General features: G+C 53.0%; 1 protein-coding gene across 1 annotated transcript; it reads left to right on the forward strand.

Moving 5' to 3' along the window:
- Positions 1–9,659: 9,659 nt before the first annotated feature.
- LOC111161477 (leucine rich repeat and fibronectin type III domain containing 3) lies at positions 9,660–16,018 on the forward strand. Its single transcript, XM_022525165.1, has 3 exons — positions 9,660–10,568; positions 11,900–13,330; positions 15,390–16,018. Exons 2-3 carry the CDS (start codon positions 11,916–11,918, stop codon positions 15,853–15,855), a joined length of 1,881 nt encoding a protein of 626 aa, XP_022380873.1. The 5' UTR covers positions 9,660–10,568; positions 11,900–11,915; the 3' UTR covers positions 15,856–16,018.
- The last annotated feature ends 3,615 nt before the right edge of the window (positions 16,019–19,633 follow it).

Below are 19,633 nucleotides of genomic sequence, written 5' to 3' on the forward strand. Positions count from 1 at the left end.
TTTAGCTCAGGTCATGATCCCAGGGTCCTGGGATCGAGCCCCACATTGGGCTCTCTGCTCCGCGGGGAGCCTGCTTCCTCCTCTCTCTCTGCCTGCTGCTCTGCCTGCTTGTGATTTCTGTCTGTCAAATAAATAAAATCTTTAAAAAAAAAAATGGGGGGGGGTGCCTGGGTGGCTCAGTGGGTTAAAGCCTCTGCCTTCAGCTCAGGTCATGATCCCAGGGTCCTGGGATCAAGCCCTGCATCGGGCTCCCCGCTTGGTGCTTGGCGGGGAGCCTGCTCCCGCCCCCGCCTGCCTCTCTGCCTACTTGTGATCTCTGTCTGTCAAATAAATAAATAAAATCTTTAAAAAAAATTTTTTTAATTTATTTATTTGAGAGAGAGAGAGAGAGGACGAACAGGGGGGGCAGAGGGAGAAGAGAGAATCTGAAGCAGACTCCATGCTCAGCAAGGAGCTCGAGATGACGACCTGACCCAAAACCAAGAGTGGGATGCTTCCGTGCCACCCCGGCACCCCTACATATTACCAATGTTTTTAAAACTCTTGAGATATTTTACATTCTTTTTCTTTTTTTAGTAATAAGTCTTCAAAATCCCAGTGTTTATTTATACTTCCAGCACTTCTAAATTAGGACTAGTTAGACCTTCCGTACCCTGTGTAGCTAGTGCCTACCATACTGGACAGCACGGGATAGGCCGGCTGTTGTAGAACCAGTGTTAAGGACAGAGAATTGCCTCTTGAGTTTAGCTACACAGAAGAGTTTTAGCAACACAAAGGTGTTGGGGTATTTTGTGAAACAGAGGGAAAGAGATGGAGGGGAGAGCATGTAGACACTTCCCTTCTAAAGTTTGGCTGTGTTACTATAATGGATGGATCAGGCTGACAACACTGAAACCCAACACTGGATATTCATATCACAAACACAAAAGAAACATCCAGACATTATTATGTGCCTCCTGACTGAAGAACTCAGCATCACCCATGAAGTATTCTTACCACCCGGCTGGCTCAGTGGGTGAAGCCTCTGCCTTCCGCTCGGGTCACGGTCTCAGGATCCTGGGATCGAGCCCCACATCAGGCTCTCTGCTCAGCAGGGAGCCTACTCCCCCTACCACCCCGCCTGCCTCTCTGCCTACTTGTGATCTTTCTCTCTGTCAAATAAATAAATAAAATCTTTTAAAAAATAAATTAATTAATTAAACCTGAATCTGACCCAGCCTCTCGATCTAACAGTTTGCAGGACATACAGGTGACAGAAGAACATAATAAAGGACACCAAGAAATGCAACCAGCCAAATCAGACTGTGGGATAAATGAGAGGGAGGGGGAACCACCCTAGAATAAAAGACTTAAACAGGTGCCAACAAAATGCAATGCGTAGATCTTGTTTGGATTCTAATACGAGCCAGTCAACAGTTAAGACATTTATAAGACAATCAAGGAAATATCGGGACAAGTTGGGTATTAAATAAAATTAAGAAATTATTTGTTGTTGGCTGCGATAAAGGTGTTTTTTTTTTTTAAGAAACGTGTATTTTAGAGATACATAAAGAAGTATTTATGGATGAAAGCGTATGATGTCTGGGATTTTGCTTTAAACTAATTCTGCGGGGAGGGAGGCAGAAAAATACAGCAAGATTGGCCATATGTTGATAATAGCTGAAAAAAGGTGATGGGTACCTGGGGGATCATTACACTATTCTGTTTTTATGCATCGTTGAACATTACCATAATAAGGTGGAGTTTTGGGGGTTTTTTGCTTTTAAAGGGGGTAGAGAGGTAGCTGTGAAGGAAAAGAGAGAAAGGAAGGGTAAGGAATTTTTCTTCTTTTAAGACTAAAGCGCTATGAACAGGCTCGAGAGTTGACAGGGGATAGTGGCGATTGAGGAGAGCCGCAGGCTGGCTCCAGGACATATACAGCGGTGGGGGTCTCGCTGGTTCTTTTTTTTTTTTTTTTTTTTTTTTTTTAGATTTTTATTTATTTATTTGACAGAGAGAGATCACAAGTAGGCAGAGAGGCAGAGAGAGAGGGGGAAGCAGGCTCCCCGCCGAGCAGAGAGCCCGATGTGGGGCTCGATCCCAGGACCCTAAGATCATGACCTGAGCTGAAGGCAGAGGCTTAACCCACTGAGCCACCCAGGAGCCCCTCGCTGGTTCTTAAAGGACTGCACAGCGCCCCCCCCCCCCCCCCCCCCACATAACCCCTCCCCCTGCTGCTTCAAAGCGGCTGCGACTCCTGGGACAGAACAGTGGCCTATACCAACCTGCTAAGGTCCATCTGCCTTGACCAGCCCCCCGCGCTTGCGCAGCAGTCCCCCCACAGGGCGCAAGGCTCAGTTCCCACATCCCACAATCCCCCGCGCCGCTCTGGAGGCGCGCTCTAAGAGGGGGAGAGGCCTCTTCAGCCACCAGATTTGAGCAAGGTGAGGCAGAGGGTGTCGCGTAGCCTTCTGGGAAATGCAGTGGGCTTGGTAGGCCAGAACCACCGTTTAACCCACGCACGAGACTACGTGCTCCACAATGCACCGCGCGCATAGTGGCTGAGCGATGTGTTGCTGCCCCCACGTGGCAGATGAATGGTTATGTCTAAACTAGGGAATAGTGCTGAGAGTAGCAGAAGCGGCCGGGACTGGGGAACGCTGAGGGTTGACCTGGAAACCTCTGGGAGGCCAGTCCAGAGGGAAGGGGCCCCGCACCTGGCCCAAGGAAGAATGGTGGTGGTGAATAAGTTGGAGGTAGGGCCCACTGTGAAGATTAAATGAAATGAGGACAGAACTGGGGCCTGGGCGGCTCAGTGGGTTAAGCCTCTGCCTTCTGCTCAGGTCGTGATCTCAGGGTCTTGGGATCGAGTCCCTCATAGGGCTCTCTGCTCAGCAGGGAGCCTGCTTCCCTCTCTCTCTCTCTCTCTGCCTGCCACTCTGCCTACTCTCTCTCTCTCTCTGTGTCAAATAAATAAATAAAATCTTAAAAAGAAAAAGAAATGACAACTGTTGGCTGTATATTATCGTTATCATTACACCTAGTACTTACAGAGTAAGTACTTACATGTGAACCACTGCTTCCAGCTTTGTACATGAATTATCTCATTTAATCCTCTCAACAAGCCATTTGAGGTACTATCGAGAATGAAGTTGAGGCCCAAAGAAGGGAATAATTTGCCCAAAGTTAGTTCAGCTGGTCAGTAGCAGAGCTGGGATATGAATTTAGGCTGTCAGTCTTCCCAGTGGGTGCTCTTCTTCACCAAGACTGTAACACCCTCTGATCACTCTGTTAAATTAGCCCGGGATTGTAATTAGCACATGAATCAACTCAAAATAGCCATTTGCATGTGGATCTCTGAGTTTCTGCCCAAATTTGTGATTTAGCCTTGCTCCAGGACAGAGTTTACAATCCGCATAAATTTATCATTAGCACATGAGTCAGCACAGTATCTGTTCACAGAGCTCAGATTTCTGATTAGCACTTGAATCAACAGCCATTTGTGTTAGAAGCTGGAATCATTAGTTTCTGATTAGCACACAGATCTGTGCATACTGGGATTATATTCACACCTAGAAAGCCCCACCCCCTTCTGGGCCAGATGACCTTCTCCTTAAATGTTGTCCTCATCCCTTCACTGAACCTCCACCCCCAACCCCATCATCATGCACTGGCAGGTAGACTTGGTGATGTCCTTGTTCCTCTCCTCTCCTCCATCTTGTTCGTAACGGAGTATCACAGCGAAAACCACAGTTCAGAAATTACCTATTCTCTTTCTGCCTTATGAGGAGACAAAATACCAAAGCCTCGACCGTATCTGATTCACAGGTACGTTCCCTGCATCAGGTCTGTCACACAGCCAGGGCTCAATAAATGCTTGGGGAGAGAATGCTTGGGGATGGGGCACTCACCATCCTCTTTCTGCATTGACCTAAACATTTATCAAGTCAAGCTAGATTCACTTTTCCCTCAAAGAAGTAAAATTTGTGGTCACCCAGCCCAAAGGCAGGGGCCCAGTATAGGTGAGTGGGTGGCCAGGGTGGGGCCCAGACGTGTCCCTGGAGCGAGATTTGGTGTAGCCGATGGAAGATCCCCACCGCCTGTTCTTGCTGCCTGCCCTAAGCTTGTATATCTGGTGATGGTTGATGTTGGGTCCATTATAATCCATACACTCTGCATAATCGTGACTGGGAGGAAGCTACCCAACCTGGGAATAAATTCTCAGCCCTCCTTGCATCCGGGGTGGCCATGTGACTAGTTCTTTCCAGTAAAATATGGACAGAAGGGAGGTTTATTGAAGTTTTTTTTCTGGGGCCAGTTTTTTAAGATGGTGAACCTTCTCCACCCTGTCTCCTCCCATTTGCCAGGTGGAAGCAGATAATTCTGAGCCCCAGGAAATAATGGAGGCAGAAGATTAACAAGTCTGCTGTGTGAGTCACCAGATGGAGGACAGATGCCAACCAAGCAGGACACCTGTGGCAAGAAATCAACTATTGTATGAAGTCACTGAAATCAAGAGGGTTCTTTGTTAGAGTAGCTGACATTGTACGCACGGATACTCTGACCCTTCCTCTCTGGTCCCCTGATAACAGTAAACCTTGGACACCCGCCTGTCATTCTGCAACATGAACCTCTAATCCCCAGTTGTGGTGTCCAGGCTTTCATATAGCAGTTTCATACAGTGGCCCAAAGGCTTTATGTTTACTAATTAAAAATTACCAGTATAGGGGCACCTGGATGGCTCAGTGGGTTAAAGCCTCTGCCTTCGGCTCAGGTCATGATCCCAGGGTTCTGGGATGGAGCCCCACATCGGGCTCTCTGCTTGGCAGAGAGCCTGCTTCCTCCTCTCTCTGTGCCTGCCTCTCTGCCTACTTGTGATCTCTGTCTGTGAAATAAATAAATAAAATCTGAAAGAAAAAAAAAGAATGTGTTCAACTTAAAAAAAAAAATTACCAGTATATTCCCCTCCATTCTTTGCACAAATGTAAACTTTCCCCCATGTTCTTATGGAAGTTCTCTTCCAGGCTGACAGTTGGAAGTCATTAAAGCAGACCTCAAGCATTGAGAGGTCTTCGACCATCGTTAAGCAGAGTCTTATACACAGGATCTTGTGGTTGCCCTGAAAAAAGTCCATGCTTGCCAGAAACCCATCAGTCTGATTTAGAGTGGTTAGTGTATATGTTTGGGAGGGTGGCGAGGATATACACATCTTCCTGCCTGTCTCTTTTGACCCATCCATACGGGAATGCACTTTCAGACCTAATCTTTTTTTTTTTTTTTTTAAGATTTTATGTATTTATTTGACAGAGATCACAAGTAGGCAGAGAGGCAGGCAGAGAGAGAGAAGGGGAAGCAGGATCCCTGTTGAACAGAAAGCCTGATGCGGGGCTCGATTCCAGGACCCTGGGATCATGACCTGAGCCGAAGGCAGGGGCTTAACCCACTGAGCCACCTAGGCACCCCCAGGCCTAATTTTTTTTTTAAAGATTTTATTTATTTATTTGACAGAGATCACAAGTAGGCAGAGAGGCAGGCAGAGAGAGAGGAGGAAGCAGGCTTCCTGCTGAGCAGAGAGCCCGATGCGGGGCTCGATCCCAGGACTCTGAGATCATGACCTGAGCCGAAGGCAGCGGCTTAACCCACTGAGCCACCCAGGCGCCCCCCCCCAGACCTAATTTTTAAAGTAGGGTCCTGGGTGTACCTGTCTGGCTCAGTGGGTTAAGCATCTGCCTTTGGCTTTGGTCTTGATCCCAGGGTTCTGGGACCAAGCCCCACATCGGGATCCCTGCTCAGTGGAGAGCATGCTTCTCCCTCTCCTGTTCCCCCTGCTTATGCTCTCTCTCTCTCTCTCTGTGTGTGTCAAATAAATAAATAAATTCTTTAAAAAATAATAAAGTGAGTTCCTAGTCCCCAGTACTGATTCATGTGCTAATTACAAAGCTGAGCCAATTCCAGTGAACACCGGAGGCTGGACTTGGGTTGGTGGGTATTAGTTGAGGATAAAGAGACACCACCTCTATCCATCACTGCTCAAACAACCCCCAATTTGAAAGGGGCCTGAGTTTATTTATAAACTCTTTTTCTGACAGAGTGACATCATTGATTTGAATGTTCATGTGCACGCATGTGTGTATGCACGTGTGTGTGTGCCCATCCCTTGTAGGTGTTTGATAGGCTTTCTGAATATTTTTCTTGTGTACATGTGTGAGAATGTAGCTCACCAAGCATGCAAGAAAGAATCTGAGCAGAGTATGTTTCTGCACGTATGACTTCTCACATGTCTGAGTGTGAGTCTGTGCGTGTGTGTATTGGAGGTGTGTGACTAAGTGTGCACTTGTGTATGTCCCTTGTTTTTGAACATGAAACAGGTGTACATGCGTTCCATGCACCTGCTGTGTCTGTGTTTGGTGAGCCTCTGAGTACGTGACGTGCATGTAGGAATATGGATGTGTCTGCCGTGTGTATTTGTATGTTTAGGCAGATTCTGTGTGTGTATATGAGCAGTCCCCTTCCCCCCAAGGCCCCTTCAGCTCTCAGGCAGTTTAACCTCTTTCTTCCTGCTGGGACTCTTTCTGCTCCTTTTGTCCCCTTCTCCAGATGTTGTAATTAAGTAAATGCGGCAATTAAGCAGAGCCCCCAAACCACCATCCCACCAGGATCCCCTTGCAGGAGCTGATGAAGGATTACAGCACATACAGACACAAGCACGGATCTATCCAGGTACCGCAAGGACCCCCCAGACTGCACGTGCTATAGGATGAGGACACACAAACAATGCAGAGGGCCCCTTTGCCTACCTGCTTTGTTGGTACTCATCCTTCAGGTCTCAGCATAAAGGTCTTCTCCCCCAGGAAGCCTCCCTGACTGGGGACAGGGGTTGGGGGAGCCTAAAAGGTTAGACTCTGCCTCTGGGATCCCCTCTGCTTCCTCTGTAGAGCCCTGACCACTCTGGCCTGCGGTTTGCCATCAAAGCCCTTAATTACTTTCCCCCTGTGTGTCTCCTATCACACCTCTCTGGCCACGTGGTCTGGGCCTCTGTCATTATAGCCCCAATCTGTGCAGCCCAAGTTTCTCCCAGCCCAGCCATGATCACTCTGGGCTGTCTGGAGGAGTGTCTTTTTCGCTTTTGAAATTTGAGCTCAGTGAAAGCAAGACCTGACACTGCCTTGGTCACACGTCTGGTGCAGTGTCATTTAGCACAAAACCATAGCCAGATACCTACAGCAAATGTCGAACTAGCATCTTCACCTCTGCCCCTCTCTGCTTCCGGGCCCCGCTTTACGTCTCTAAGTATATTGGTTTCTCTGGCACACACTTAGAATGCTAAATCCCCTCAATCCACCAGCTTTCAGCACAGCTGTAGTGGACAGTTCCCTGCAAGTAAGCAGATGGCCCTGGTTTAGCCCAGTGGTTTTCAAAGTGTGTCCAGGGATCCCCAGACCCACAGCATTGGCATCCCTTGGGAACTTGTTAGAAATGCAAATGTTTGGGCCTCACCTAGAAGTACTGGATCAGAAACTCTGGGACTGGGGCCTGGAGATCTATTGTTAAGGTGATCCCAACACAACAAAAGTGTGAGGACAACTGGTTTAGTTCATGTAAGGTATCCCTCTCTGCTTTTCTGCCTCAGATCTCAGATGGCTCTCGGTGCCACTCCCTCCCACCAAAGAGATGACCATCACCCAAAGGCATAAGGACTAGGGTATAAATGCAGGAGCAGGGCGAAGACACTTGGCAGTGGCGGGTGGGGGGGAGGAAGGGGAGGAACCATAATTCTGATGTGTCCTACAAGGTTCCTTAATGTTCCCCAGCTGAACTGAGCCCCCGTCGCCCAGAGGGGTAATCTGCTTTTTGTCCGAAGTGTCTATTAAATTTCTTCCTCCCCTCCTTCATTCCCTCCCAATCCCTTGCCCATTTCCTGGGTCACCCCCAAATCAGTCAGTTCCACTGAATTCTAATCCCAATATGCTCTTAGACTGTCTCCAGGTATTTCTGTCTATCTCCCCACCTCCAACACTTCTGTAGTGTCTCTGAGACTTCTGCATCCTTTTTCTGAGTGTCTGAGTACCTGGTGTCCACTATGCTGGACGGGAGCTCTGATGAACTTTGCTAATGATGGGAAAGGCGGGCCCTAGAGCTGAGTTAATTTTAGCTGCAGTTTTTCAATACACATGAGTGGAAGGAGCCGAAAGTCTGTTCTGAAACCTTCAGCAGAGCTAGGGATGCAAGGCAATGTGCATACATGTCCCTATCCCCAACAAGGGGGCTTTACTCCTCTACTTGGGGTGGGGGGTGGCATTCCTGAGGGTGGTATGTGACCATTCAGGTTCCCCCAGGGTTAGGGCCATGACCAAAGGCCAAGACTATGTTCCTTTCAGAGCAGGGGTTCCAACATCAGGCATGTTGTTATCACTAAGTTCTCAGGGCAGTCTTGCAGACTACCACTCACATCCCTCTTCCTGCGATACCATGTGCCAGAAGACCTGTGGAAACACCCCCCCCCCACTTTCAGTACCCTCTCACAATGGTCAGGACAGGCAGGCCCCACTCCTGGTGAGTCATTTGTTAGTATAATTCTAGGAGAGTCCTATAAGGGGCAGTGGACCTGAGTCAGGGAGAGGGGAAGGCAGTGGACACACTTCTCTGGGTCAACCTGTCCAGCCCCCTGCCTCTGTCCCATTTCCTATCTTGTCCATTCTTCATGGGATATCTATCCAGTGTGTCTTGAGGTCTAACTATAATTCCAGAGGGCACAGGGTCTGGAAGCCAAGTTTTCCCCTTGCAGCCAGGGCAAGGAGGCTTGGAGGAAGGAGCAGAGTCTCCTCTCTGGTCTGAAAGATCAGGCTTGTTGCTGGGCAGGGTCCAAGTAAGGAAACCCCGCCTAGGGAAGGACATCCCAGGGAGGTGGTGCAGGAGACAGGCTTGGGGGCCCGAGGCTCTGGGATGGAAGGCCATATTCAAGCTGTGAATAAGAACTGGAAACACACCCTGTTCAGTCTCTGCACCCCCACCCCCCGGCCCACCCGTGTCTGTCTCTTTGACTTTTTCTGTGTCTCTGTCTTTGTCTGTCTCTGTCTTGTCCTTGTCTATTTCTCTCCGGCTCTCCCACTGTCTCTGTGTATTTCCATCCTTGAATACGTGTGTCTATCTCTCTGTCTCTCTGCCTCTCTCATTCTACTCCTGTCTCTGGGTCTAAACCTGCCCATCTTTTGTCTCTCTCTCAATCTGTGTGTCTCTTTGTCTCAGTCTCTGGATCTCTCTCTGGGTCCCTCCGTATCCAAGGATTTTTTTTTTTTTTTTTTTTTTTTTCTCGCTCCCAAGGAACGCCAGGGCGACTCCATTGGAGATGGGGCCCGGACGCGCGCCTTTGAGAGATGGGGCTGCCTACACCTTTAAGCACGGGCACGCGCGGAGCCTGCGCCTTTAAGCTCGGGCGCGCGCGAGGCCCTGGGTTCCCGGCGAGGAGGCCGCGGGAGCGCCCGGACCCGGCCCGCCTGCCCGGCCCCCGCCCGGCCCCCGCCCCGGCCCCGGCGGGGGAGGGGTCTCTGAGCGCGGCCCCTCCCCCCTGCGCCCCAACCTGCGCTGCGGTGTCTCCACCCCGCGTGTCCCCGTCTGTCCGTCCGTCCTCGCCCAGGCCTCGCCCCACCCCGGCCCCAGGGGCTGCCTTGCCACCACCCCCCCACCGCATTCGCTTCCCTCCCTCCGGGCCAGTCCCCACCGCGGCCAGGGAAGCAAGCTGGGACGAAGCCGCCCCAAACCCAGGGCCAGCACCCCGACATCAGTCGCCTGCACCCCGAGATTGGATCCAGAGATCTGGAAACCTGAGCCTGAGACCTTGATCTGGGGCTGGGACCCCAAGACCTGGCGCCTGACCACCTACTATCTGGGGCTGGAATCTCAACACCAGACTTGGAACCCCAAGACTTGGAATATGAACCTCCAAATTTGGAAACTGAACCTCAAGATTTCTCATCTAAAGCCCCAAATCTGGAACTGAACTCTGAATGCTGTGCCTGGGACCTTGAAATCTGGGACCAGATCCCCATATCTATACTCTGGAACCCCCTATTTGGGACCCAAACCTTGAGATTTAGGCCTCAAATTCCGAGATCTGAACCCTGGCATTCCAAGGGGCCTAACTAAGCCTGTGCTAGAGCCTGAAGTCCTTGCTGCAAACCCGAATGCTGAAATTGAGGGCTAGAGACCTCCAAATCTTGATTTGGCACCCCAGTTCTGAACCCGGCACCCCAGTATTGGATCCCAGGACTGGGCTTGAGACTCATACCTAAACTCTCCGTTTGGCTGTTTAGCATCCCAAAACCAGAGCTAGGAGTCACTGGCTCTGACCAACCCGAACTGGAGCCTGGGTCTCTAAAATTGGTCCCTAGAGGCCATATATTTAGAGATCTAGGACCCCAAGTATCAAGGTCTAGAGACTCCATGGCCACAGATCTGGGCTGAGACACAACACAGTCCCTCTACAGAGGCCTTGGGAACAGAGAAGGCATGACCAGTTCCCCCCACCAGAGCCCTGACTCCTGACCCCTTGGAGCCTGAGGACCTGCTCCCTGGGGTGGCTTCCAGCTCAGGTAAGGCTACTGGGGCCGGGGGTGGGGGGTGCAGGGCTTGCTGATGGGGAGGGACTTGGGAGGAACTTTGTGGCTGAGGGTAGAGGGAAGTGAGGACTAGGTTCCCCTGGGAACCCTTGGGGTTTCCCCAGGAAACAGATATCCCATCCCCCCTCCTCCAAGGGTTTGCCCCCATCTCCTGCTGGGCCTCATATACTCTCTGGATATTGATTTGACCAGCACTGGCCCTCTCTGACCTCCTCTTCCCCAGTTTATGGCACCTCCAGGTCTCTGATCTCGCACTCTGTTCTCCAATTTCTTCCCACCATCTGTCTCATCTGACCATCTTCAGATGCCTGTCCTGGCCAGCGCTCCTCTCACTGACCATCCCTGTTCCCCACTCCTCCCTGTTCATCTTCAACACTTCCATCCACCGCTGCTGTCTCAGGCCACCTCTGTCTGCTTCTTCACTCACTGACCACCTTTGGCATCTCTGTCCACCATGCTTCTCTCTAATCATCTTTCACTTGCTCTCGTGCTCTTGCCTATCCCTGACTCTGAGCCTTGGCCTGTCTCTGACCATCCTTTGCCATTGCTCTCGCCCTCTTCCCACTGCCTGTCCCAACAGCCACTCTGCGACCCTTACTGACCACCTCTCCTCTCTCTGTCTCTCTAGAGCACCATCATCTCTAGTATCTCTGTCTGCCTTTCCTCTCTCTGATGACCTCTCCTCGAACCCACCATCCTACCAGCTGTCCTCATCTCCAGCTGTCTCTGACATGTCTGCCCATTCCTCCTCTACCTGACTGCCTCTCTGGCTCTTGACCATTTCTGACCATCTTTTTGACCATGTCTCTTAGATCTGAGCACCCTGACCATGTCCCCTCCTTTGTCCACCTCTGCTCTTCTTGGCCATCTCTAACCACCTCACTTCTCTGGTCATGTTTGACTACTTCTAGTCATTCCCACCACCTTGACCGCCTCTTCTCTCTGGCTGTCTTTGACCATGTCTTTGACCACATTTCAAGCCCTCTGGCTTCCCTTCTATCCACTCTGATCAACCCTCTCATTCTCTGTCTCTGACCATCTCTAATTACCTCTCCTTCCTCTGACTGTCTTTGTTCGTGTCTGCTCCCTCTGACCATCCATGACATGTTCCTCTGAGTCTTTGACCATCTCCTTTGGCTTTTGATGGGTCTGACCACTCCTGCTCCTCTGCCTGACCCTCTTTGACCCAACTGTTTGGTTTCCAGCCCACTGTGACCTTCTCTAGGGTCTTGAACCACCCCAATGGCCTCTGGCACCCCTCTTCTGGTCTCAGTCTGCCCTAATGCCTCCCTTCTCCCCTGCAGGCCACCCCTGCCCGCAATGGCCGTCCTCCCACTGCTCCTCTGCCTGCTGCCGCTGGCCCCTGCCTCGTCTCCATCGCAGCCAGCCACACCCAGCCCGTGTCCCCGCCGCTGCCGCTGCCAGACACAGTCCTTGCCCCTCAGTGTGCTGTGCCCGGGGGCAGGCCTTCTGTTCGTGCCCCCCTCGCTGGACCGCCGGGCCGCCGAGCTGCGCCTGGCGGACAACTTCATTGCAGCCGTGCGCCGCCGTGACCTGGCCAACATGACCGGCCTGCTGCATCTGAGCTTGTCGCGGAACACCATCCGCCATGTGGCCGTGGGTGCCTTCGCGGACCTGCGTGCCCTGCGGGCCCTGCACCTGGACGGAAACCGGCTGACCTCGCTGGGCGAGGGTCAGCTGCGCGGCCTGGTCAATTTGCGCCATCTCATCCTCAGCAACAACCAGCTGGCGGCCCTGGCGGCCGGTGCCCTGGATGACTGCGCCGAGACACTCGAGGACCTCGACCTCTCCTACAACAACCTGGAGCAGCTGCCCTGGGAGGCCTTGGGTCGCCTGGGCAACGTCAACACGTTGGGCCTTGACCACAACCTGCTGGCGTCTGTGCCCGCCGGCGCCTTCTCCCGCCTGCACAAGCTGGCGCGGCTAGACATGACCTCCAATCGCCTGACCACCATCCCACCTGACCCGCTTTTCTCCCGCCTGCCGCTGCTCGCCAGGCCCCGCGGCTCCCCCGCCTCCGCCCTGGTGCTGGCCTTTGGCGGAAACCCGCTGCACTGCAACTGCGAGCTGGTGTGGCTGCGGCGCCTGGCCCGGGAGGACGACCTGGAGGCCTGCGCCTCCCCACCTGCACTGGGTGGCCGCTACTTCTGGGCTGTGGGTGAGGAGGAATTCGTGTGTGAGCCCCCCGTGGTGACTCACCGCTCGCCACCCCTGGCGGTGCCTGCGGGCCGACCAGCTGCTCTGCGCTGCCGGGCAGTGGGGGACCCCGAGCCCCACGTTCGCTGGGTGTCACCCCAGGGCCGGCTGGTGGGCAACTCGAGCCGTGCCCGTGCCTTCCCTAATGGGACGTTGGAGCTACTGGTCACCGAGCCGGGCGACGGGGGTACTTTCACTTGCATTGCGGCGAATGCGGCCGGCGAAGCCACCGCTGCTGTCGAGCTGACCGTGGGTCCCCCACCACCTCCCCAGCTAGCCAACAGCACCAGCTGTGACCCCCCGCGGGACGGGGATCCTGATGCCCTCACCCCGCCCTCTGCCGCCTCTGCCTCTGCCAAGGCAGCTGACCCTGGGCCCCCTACCGACCGCGGGGTCCAGGTGACTGAGCATGGGGCCACAGCCGCTCTTGTCCAGTGGCCAGACCAGCGGCCCATCCCAGGCATCCGCATGTACCAGATCCAGTACAACAGCTCAGCGGACGACATCCTCGTCTACAGGTGCACAGCTCGGCAGTGGGCAGCGTGGGTGGCAGAAGGAGGTGGGGGGAGGGTTGGAGATACATCTGTTGACACCCCAGGCTGCAACACAGCTGAGAAATGAGGCTGAAATGATTACAAAGGAAATCAGACATCGAAGTAAAAGAAATCAGGCAGAGAAGGTAAAAGAAATCTGGCATAAAAAGAAGGCAGATAAAAAGATAAAAAGAAACAAGGCAGCAAAAGTCAATGGTAACAGATACAAAAAAGAAATCAGGCAGCAAGAGTAAAAAGTAATCAGGCCAGAAGAACAGAAAGTTAATTGTGCAGAGGGGGACAAGGTTGGAGAGGTACAAACAAATTGAATAAAAAGGTAAAGAGGAACTGGGTGTTTCCAGAGGACAGGACTAGATAAAAGCCAAGTTATAAGAAGAAAAGGAGATCAAATGAGAAAGTACAGAGTTCATATGGAAAACAAAATGAGGGAGGCGGCAGAACAGAGATCAGGGTTTGGGTCTGTGCAGTATGAACTGCTCCAGATGTTAGAGTTCCAATACGGTGACATCTTCATTTTTTATTTTCTAAATCAAATTCAACCTAGTTCATGCTCCACCTGCTAGGTGAAAGGGCACATTCAATTTGCCCAGCGTTGGGGACTCCCTTCTCCGTGGAATTGTGGCAAGCAATAGAAGAAACTTGGGGGCTTATGCGTAGCTGGATCAGGACATCTCCTGCCCCGGAGCTGGAGAGCATTTGGAACATCTGCTGTGGCCGGCCCCATGTGGTCAGGAGTGGTTGCTCTAACCCAGTTGGCTCTAGCACTTCTCACCCTTCTACCCTTGCATGGCTGGCTGTGGGTGGTTCCCTCTTCTCACTGCCAGGCTGGGCAAAGGGTGCGGTCCCTGAGGCCTGGCTGCAAAGACCCAGCCTCCCAATGCCTGGGGTGTGCATGTTATAAACCCAGGACCTGGGTCCCCTTTCCTTCCCCAGGGGCCCACATCTCAAGAGGTCGTCATCTGATTTCCTTTACAGCCCTGGACATCTAGCGAGCTTATTCTGTTCCCTCTCTTGGATGGCCTTACTGCCTGCGGGGGGAGAGTGGAGGGAGTCGGCCCATGGAGGGCCCACACCTAGAAATCCCACAAATCCTGTCCACCTTGCCTGGCAGGGGGTGAGACAAATGCTCTCTTAGATAGTCACCCTCTCAGAGACAATCACCTGTAACTCCCTCATTAAAGCAGTTTAGGAATAAGACAGATTGTAAAACAAGTTAAATCCCCAACGGGTGCTCTGCGTCGAAAGGAAGGAAAGTGGAACTGGGTGCTAGGGATAAAAGGAAATGGGAAAGGTAAGGATAAAAACCAGACAACAGAGATAAAAAGGGAATTGAGAGCCAGAGCTGGAAGAAATAAGGCAACAGGGAGAAAAAGAAAGCTGTGATGGCTGAAGTACGTCAGTTTCATGAGAACAGAGACGGCTCACTGAAAGGGTATACAAACAATAATGATAAGGCAGTGGGGCTAGGGGACATTCATTGGCAGGTTAGAAGGCAGGCATCAGCAGTGTGCGGGAATCGGGTGGTTAGATGAGAGAATTCTAGCTGGATGCTGGAGCAACGTGGGGCAGCTTGAAAAGGGAAATCAGGCCCCACATGGAGGCGAGGCTGACCAGAGGAATTTGGGGAAACCTGGAAAGTTGAGCAAGGGTCTAGAGGGAGACAGAGAGCTGGGATTGTAGGGAAAGTTGCACCGTAGGGAAGCTGGGCAGGGAGGTTGCCCTGAACCCACAGAGCAGAGGAGCAGTGGGCAGCGTCCCCAGAGAGAATCTGGGCACTGTGGCTAGAGGGAGATTAAACAGGGATTTGAGCGGCAAGCGCCAGGAACCTAAGAGGACCCGTGGGTTATCAGTCAGGAGGCTGACTGGGTATTAGACTGAAGGGAATTGGAGTCGTGATGGGAAGGAACTTGGGCTAACAGGGGGCTGGAGGGAATGGGCCAGACAGGAGGGGTTGCCACACAGTGCAGGGCGGGTGCTGGGCAGCCAGAACAGAGACCTGACCCCCACCTGCCTGTCCCTCCAGGATGATTCCCGCCGACAGCCGCTCCTTCTTGTTATCGGACCTGGCGTCGGGCCGCACCTACGATCTGTGCGTGCTGGCGGTGTACGAGGACAGCGCCACGGGGTTGACCGCCACGCGGCCCGTGGGCTGCGCCCGCTTCTCCACTGAGCCTGCGCTGCGGCCGTGCGGGTCCCCGCACGCACCCTTCCTGGGCGGCACCATGATCATCGCCCTCGGTGGAGTCATCGTGGCCTCGGTACTGGTCTTCATCTTCGTGCTGCTTATGCGCTACAAGGTGCACGGCGGCCAGCCCCCGGGCAAAGCCAAGGCGCCTGCACCCGTCAGCAGCGTTTGTTCGCAGACCAACGGCGCCCTGGGCCCCACACCGGCCCCACCCGCCCCTGAGCCCGCCGCGCCCAGGGCCCACACCGTGGTCCAGCTGGACTGTGAGCCCTGGAAGCCCAGCCACGAACCCACGGGACCCTAGCCTCACGCCCACCTCTATGGCCCTTCTGGCCCCAAGGGTGGGAGGAGCCAGGCACCCCGTGGGACCTGGCCTCAGACTCACCAAATTGCTCACGGTTTTTAAAACTCTGATGGGGAGGGTGTCGGGGGCACCGGGGCACAACAAGAAAGTCCTATTTTTCTAAGCTGGGGCCTAGGCCCTTGCCCTTGTCTCTGTCTGTGGGGGCTCGGCGGTGGGGGGGGATCATGCAGGGGTCTGGAGTTGGGAATGCCTCCTCTGGGGAGAGACCCCCCCCAACCCCATTCTGTCTGAGGTTCCTGAATGAGGCTGAGGATGGCCATTCATTCAGTTGACAGAATTCCATGAGCGTACCCCCTGGGCGTGCCCTCTCCTGGGTGACACTGCCATGAACCAGGTGGCCCCAAGCCCTGCTCAGACAGTGACAGTTCAGAGTGAGCAGAAATGTGGTGATGAGGGAGACCTAAGTGATTGCGGGAGCCCAGGAAAGGTGCCTGGCTCAACCTAGGGTGTGGTGAGGGAGGCTTCCTGGAGGAAAGACGGGATCTGAGCATGACATCAGGAGATAATTGGGCAAGGAACAAAGGGAAAGCTGTTCCAGGCAGAGGGCCCAGCACAAGCAAGGACTGAGTAAATGCCAGACACTGGGGAGTACTGTGGTAGAGGTAAGGCAGGAGGGGTGAGCAGGGTACAGGACCTCCAGGCTGAGGAATTCAGACCCTGGCCTGATGGTACTGGGGAGCCATAGAGGATTCTATGCAGGGGAGGGGGGGCAGGGTCAGGAATGGGCTTTAGGAAGCTCTTTCTAGCAGTCATGAAGAGGTGGACCAGAGGGTAAGACTGAAGCTGGGGGTGTGGGGGAAGCCAAGGCAGGGACCCAAGTGGGTAAGGACAAGACTGGACAGGGGTAGGGCTAGGGGAAAGGAGTAAGGGGTAAGTGAGAGAGGAAGCTGAATGGACAAGTTAAGGAGCTGAAGGACTGTGGGGGAGGAAAGTGTACAAGGTGAGGCCCAGGTCTCTCTGGCCAAGGGAGGGAGCTACCTGATATAGAACCAGGAAGAAGGTACAGATTTGGGGAATATGCTGAGGCCAGTGGGGGACGGGTGAATGTGGGGGGCCCAGAAGACATCCACGGGGTAGTGGCCAGGAGGCCTCAGGGCCCTGGTCTGAGGTTGGAGCTGGGGACCGAAAAGAAGGCTATGTTAGCAGAGATGGGGAATGAGGCCACTGAGGTGATGAGACAGCCTCTGGGACTTTCCATATTTAAGGGACAGGCAAAGAGAAACCTGGCAAAGACTACTAAATAGGAAAAGTAGATGGAGGGACAGAGTGATGCAAACCAGACAAGTCAGACCCAAGTGACTATTGTGTTTAGTTATGTCAGGCCATGGTGACCTCAGTAGAATGGTGTTAGGGGATTGGTTGGGCAGGGGCCAGATTCTGCTGATTTGAGAGTAGGAAGTCAGAAAGTATAGTTAGGGAACGTAGTCCCTGTGGTTCTGTGGACCTAGAGCCTGGATCATCTGGACCTGTCAGCCCTGTGTCTCTGCAAGGCTGGTTCTCACTCTGTCTTGGACTGCCTTAGGCTCCCTCAGACACCAGACCTAGAGATTTGGAAGACCAAACCCTGGGTCTTGGTAACACCGCACCTCATTGGAGATCCAGGAATGGGATAGGCAGCAAGAGGAACAGGCCCTAGTCCTCCTTTGGAGGTGGGTCCAGAGGCAGAGAAAATAGGGGTAGGGGAGATGGACTTAAGTCCTGCAAGTGTTCTCTGGAATGATGCTGGTGTGAGGGGCATGGTGAAGAGGGCCCAAGACTGGACTGGCCATTCTCAAGACCTGGTGCACATGACCTTGTCCTCATGGGATAACATCCTAGATTCTGTAATGGTTTTTTCTTCATGGGTGTAGGCTTTGAAAAACGAGCTTCCACCAGCCATGGGAACAATCTGAGTCCCAGGGACCTGGTCTGACTCCCGAGTCCTCCAGAAGCATAATGAGGTCCTTCTCGTTTTTGGCCCTTGGTGGCTGAGGTCAGGTGAAGCCATCAGGGTGAGTGAGGTGTGATGGCCAAGGGGGTTTGGGAGTGGGAAGATTTGAGATCTAGTGCCAACCGCAAAATACCAGTTGCTGCCACGAGGGGGAGCCAGAGGGCACCATGCCTCAACCCTCACTTTTAAATTTGAACAATTTATTGTGTGCCTACTTGTGCAGCATGCTGGGAATTCAAGACTGAGCAAACACAGGCACAGGGCGTGCCCTCACATATCTCACCATTTGGTGGGGAACAAATGTTAAATAATCACACAGGCCAGTGTAAATCATCTGTGGTGACTGTGGCTGGGGGAGGGAGGAGCGGCATGAAGGAGAGATCCACGGAACCGTGAACCAGGAGACCTGACCCAGGAATTGAGGTTGAGAGAGGCTTCCTAGAAGAAGTGACTACTCAGCTGAGATCTGAAGGATGCTTAGGTTGGAGTTGACTGCACCGGAGGTGGAAAGGGGATCCGACGCAAGTAGTACAGCGTGTGCAGAAGTGTAGGGGCTGGGGGACGGGGTGGGGTGAGGGAAGGGGACAGGTGATGCAGGACCCTCTAAGTTGCCGGGAAGCATCTGGGTTTTATTAGAAGTGGCATGAGAAGCCATTGGAGGTTTTGAACAGGGAGGAGAGTGGAGCTCCCTGCTCTTCAGGAAGCTCTAGGGTCAGGTTTGTTTGCATGTGCAGGGACAGAAGCGAAGAAAGGAGACCAGGGAAGGGGCTACTGCAGTAGTCCAGGCAGAATGCTGACCCAGATGAGGTTGGGGCCTGAAGTGGATGGACTGCAGAGAGATTTGAGACTACCTCACCAGAGACCTCTGTTCCGTATGCAAAGGAGGACAGCGCGGACCGCTATCCAATGAGCAGGCTCTCGGTCAAGATTGCAGAGACTGGAAAGAAGAGTTGTGGGACCCTGGTATCTGCTATGCAACGATCCATCCCTCAGATGAGGAAGCTGACCTCTCTGTAGCATAAGAATTAACTTTCTCCAGGTTCAGGTACCAAACAGAGAGTGGATGTTGGTTCTTTAAGGCAGAGACCGTGGCTGGTAGGGGGGAATCTCCTTCGAAGAAATGTAGGCCTGGAAGGGGGACACACACCCAGTGGTAGCTAATTATGCATTTGGAAGCAAAGAGAATGGGAGGAGAGAGATGGGGGCACGCTAGTTCCTCTAGCATGGTCCCCCTTGCCTCTCTATCTGGGCACCTGGGTCATCCCCCACCCCCCATGTAGGAACAATACTCCTATGGACAAATGATCCCATGTATCTAGAATTTAAAGTTAAAACGTAGCTTTCCAACTCTGCCCAGCAGAGTCCACCAATTTCCTGAGCTCAGCGAGGGCTACTCCTCCTCCTATGGTCCAACCTCACTGTGGCTTTGAGAATGCCTTGTGCACTTCTGAGACCAGGTTTCCCGGAACCAAAATTCCAGGCTCCTGGAGGGTTTTCTCAAAGTAACTGTAGTTCTCATACAAGGACGCTCCCCTACCTGCATGTGCCACATTGAACCTATGTGTCTGCATCCGGCAAAGCTAACATAGGCCCCGAGTGTCCCCGAGTCTGGGATCCCTTCCCTGCCAGGCCTCGGCTAAAGCCAAGCTTTCACAGCTAGTTCCCTGGGCATATATGTGGGGGAGTCCGATAAAGGGGTCCTTTGAAAAGGGATATTTCTATTCTGGGTTGAACCTGAGCGTGGCCTCTGCCTTTGATTCCTCCCTGATGTCTTCCTGGTGCCCCTTC

The sequence above is a fragment of the Enhydra lutris genome, unplaced genomic scaffold (assembly GCF_002288905.1).
Source record: "Enhydra lutris kenyoni isolate GAN:26980312 unplaced genomic scaffold, ASM228890v2 scaffoldscaffold85, whole genome shotgun sequence".
Lineage (NCBI taxonomy): Eukaryota > Metazoa > Chordata > Mammalia > Carnivora > Mustelidae > Enhydra > Enhydra lutris.

Bases quoted from the DNA above. Each gene is read 5' to 3' on its own strand.
- LOC111161477 (XM_022525165.1), top strand. From the start codon at position 11,916: ATGGCCGTCCTCCCACTGCTCCTCTGCCTGCTGCCGCTGGCCCCTGCC. The intron at 13,331-15,389 runs GTGCACAGCTCG...CTGTCCCTCCAG, and splicing joins GACGACATCCTCGTCTACAG to GATGATTCCCGCCGACAGCC.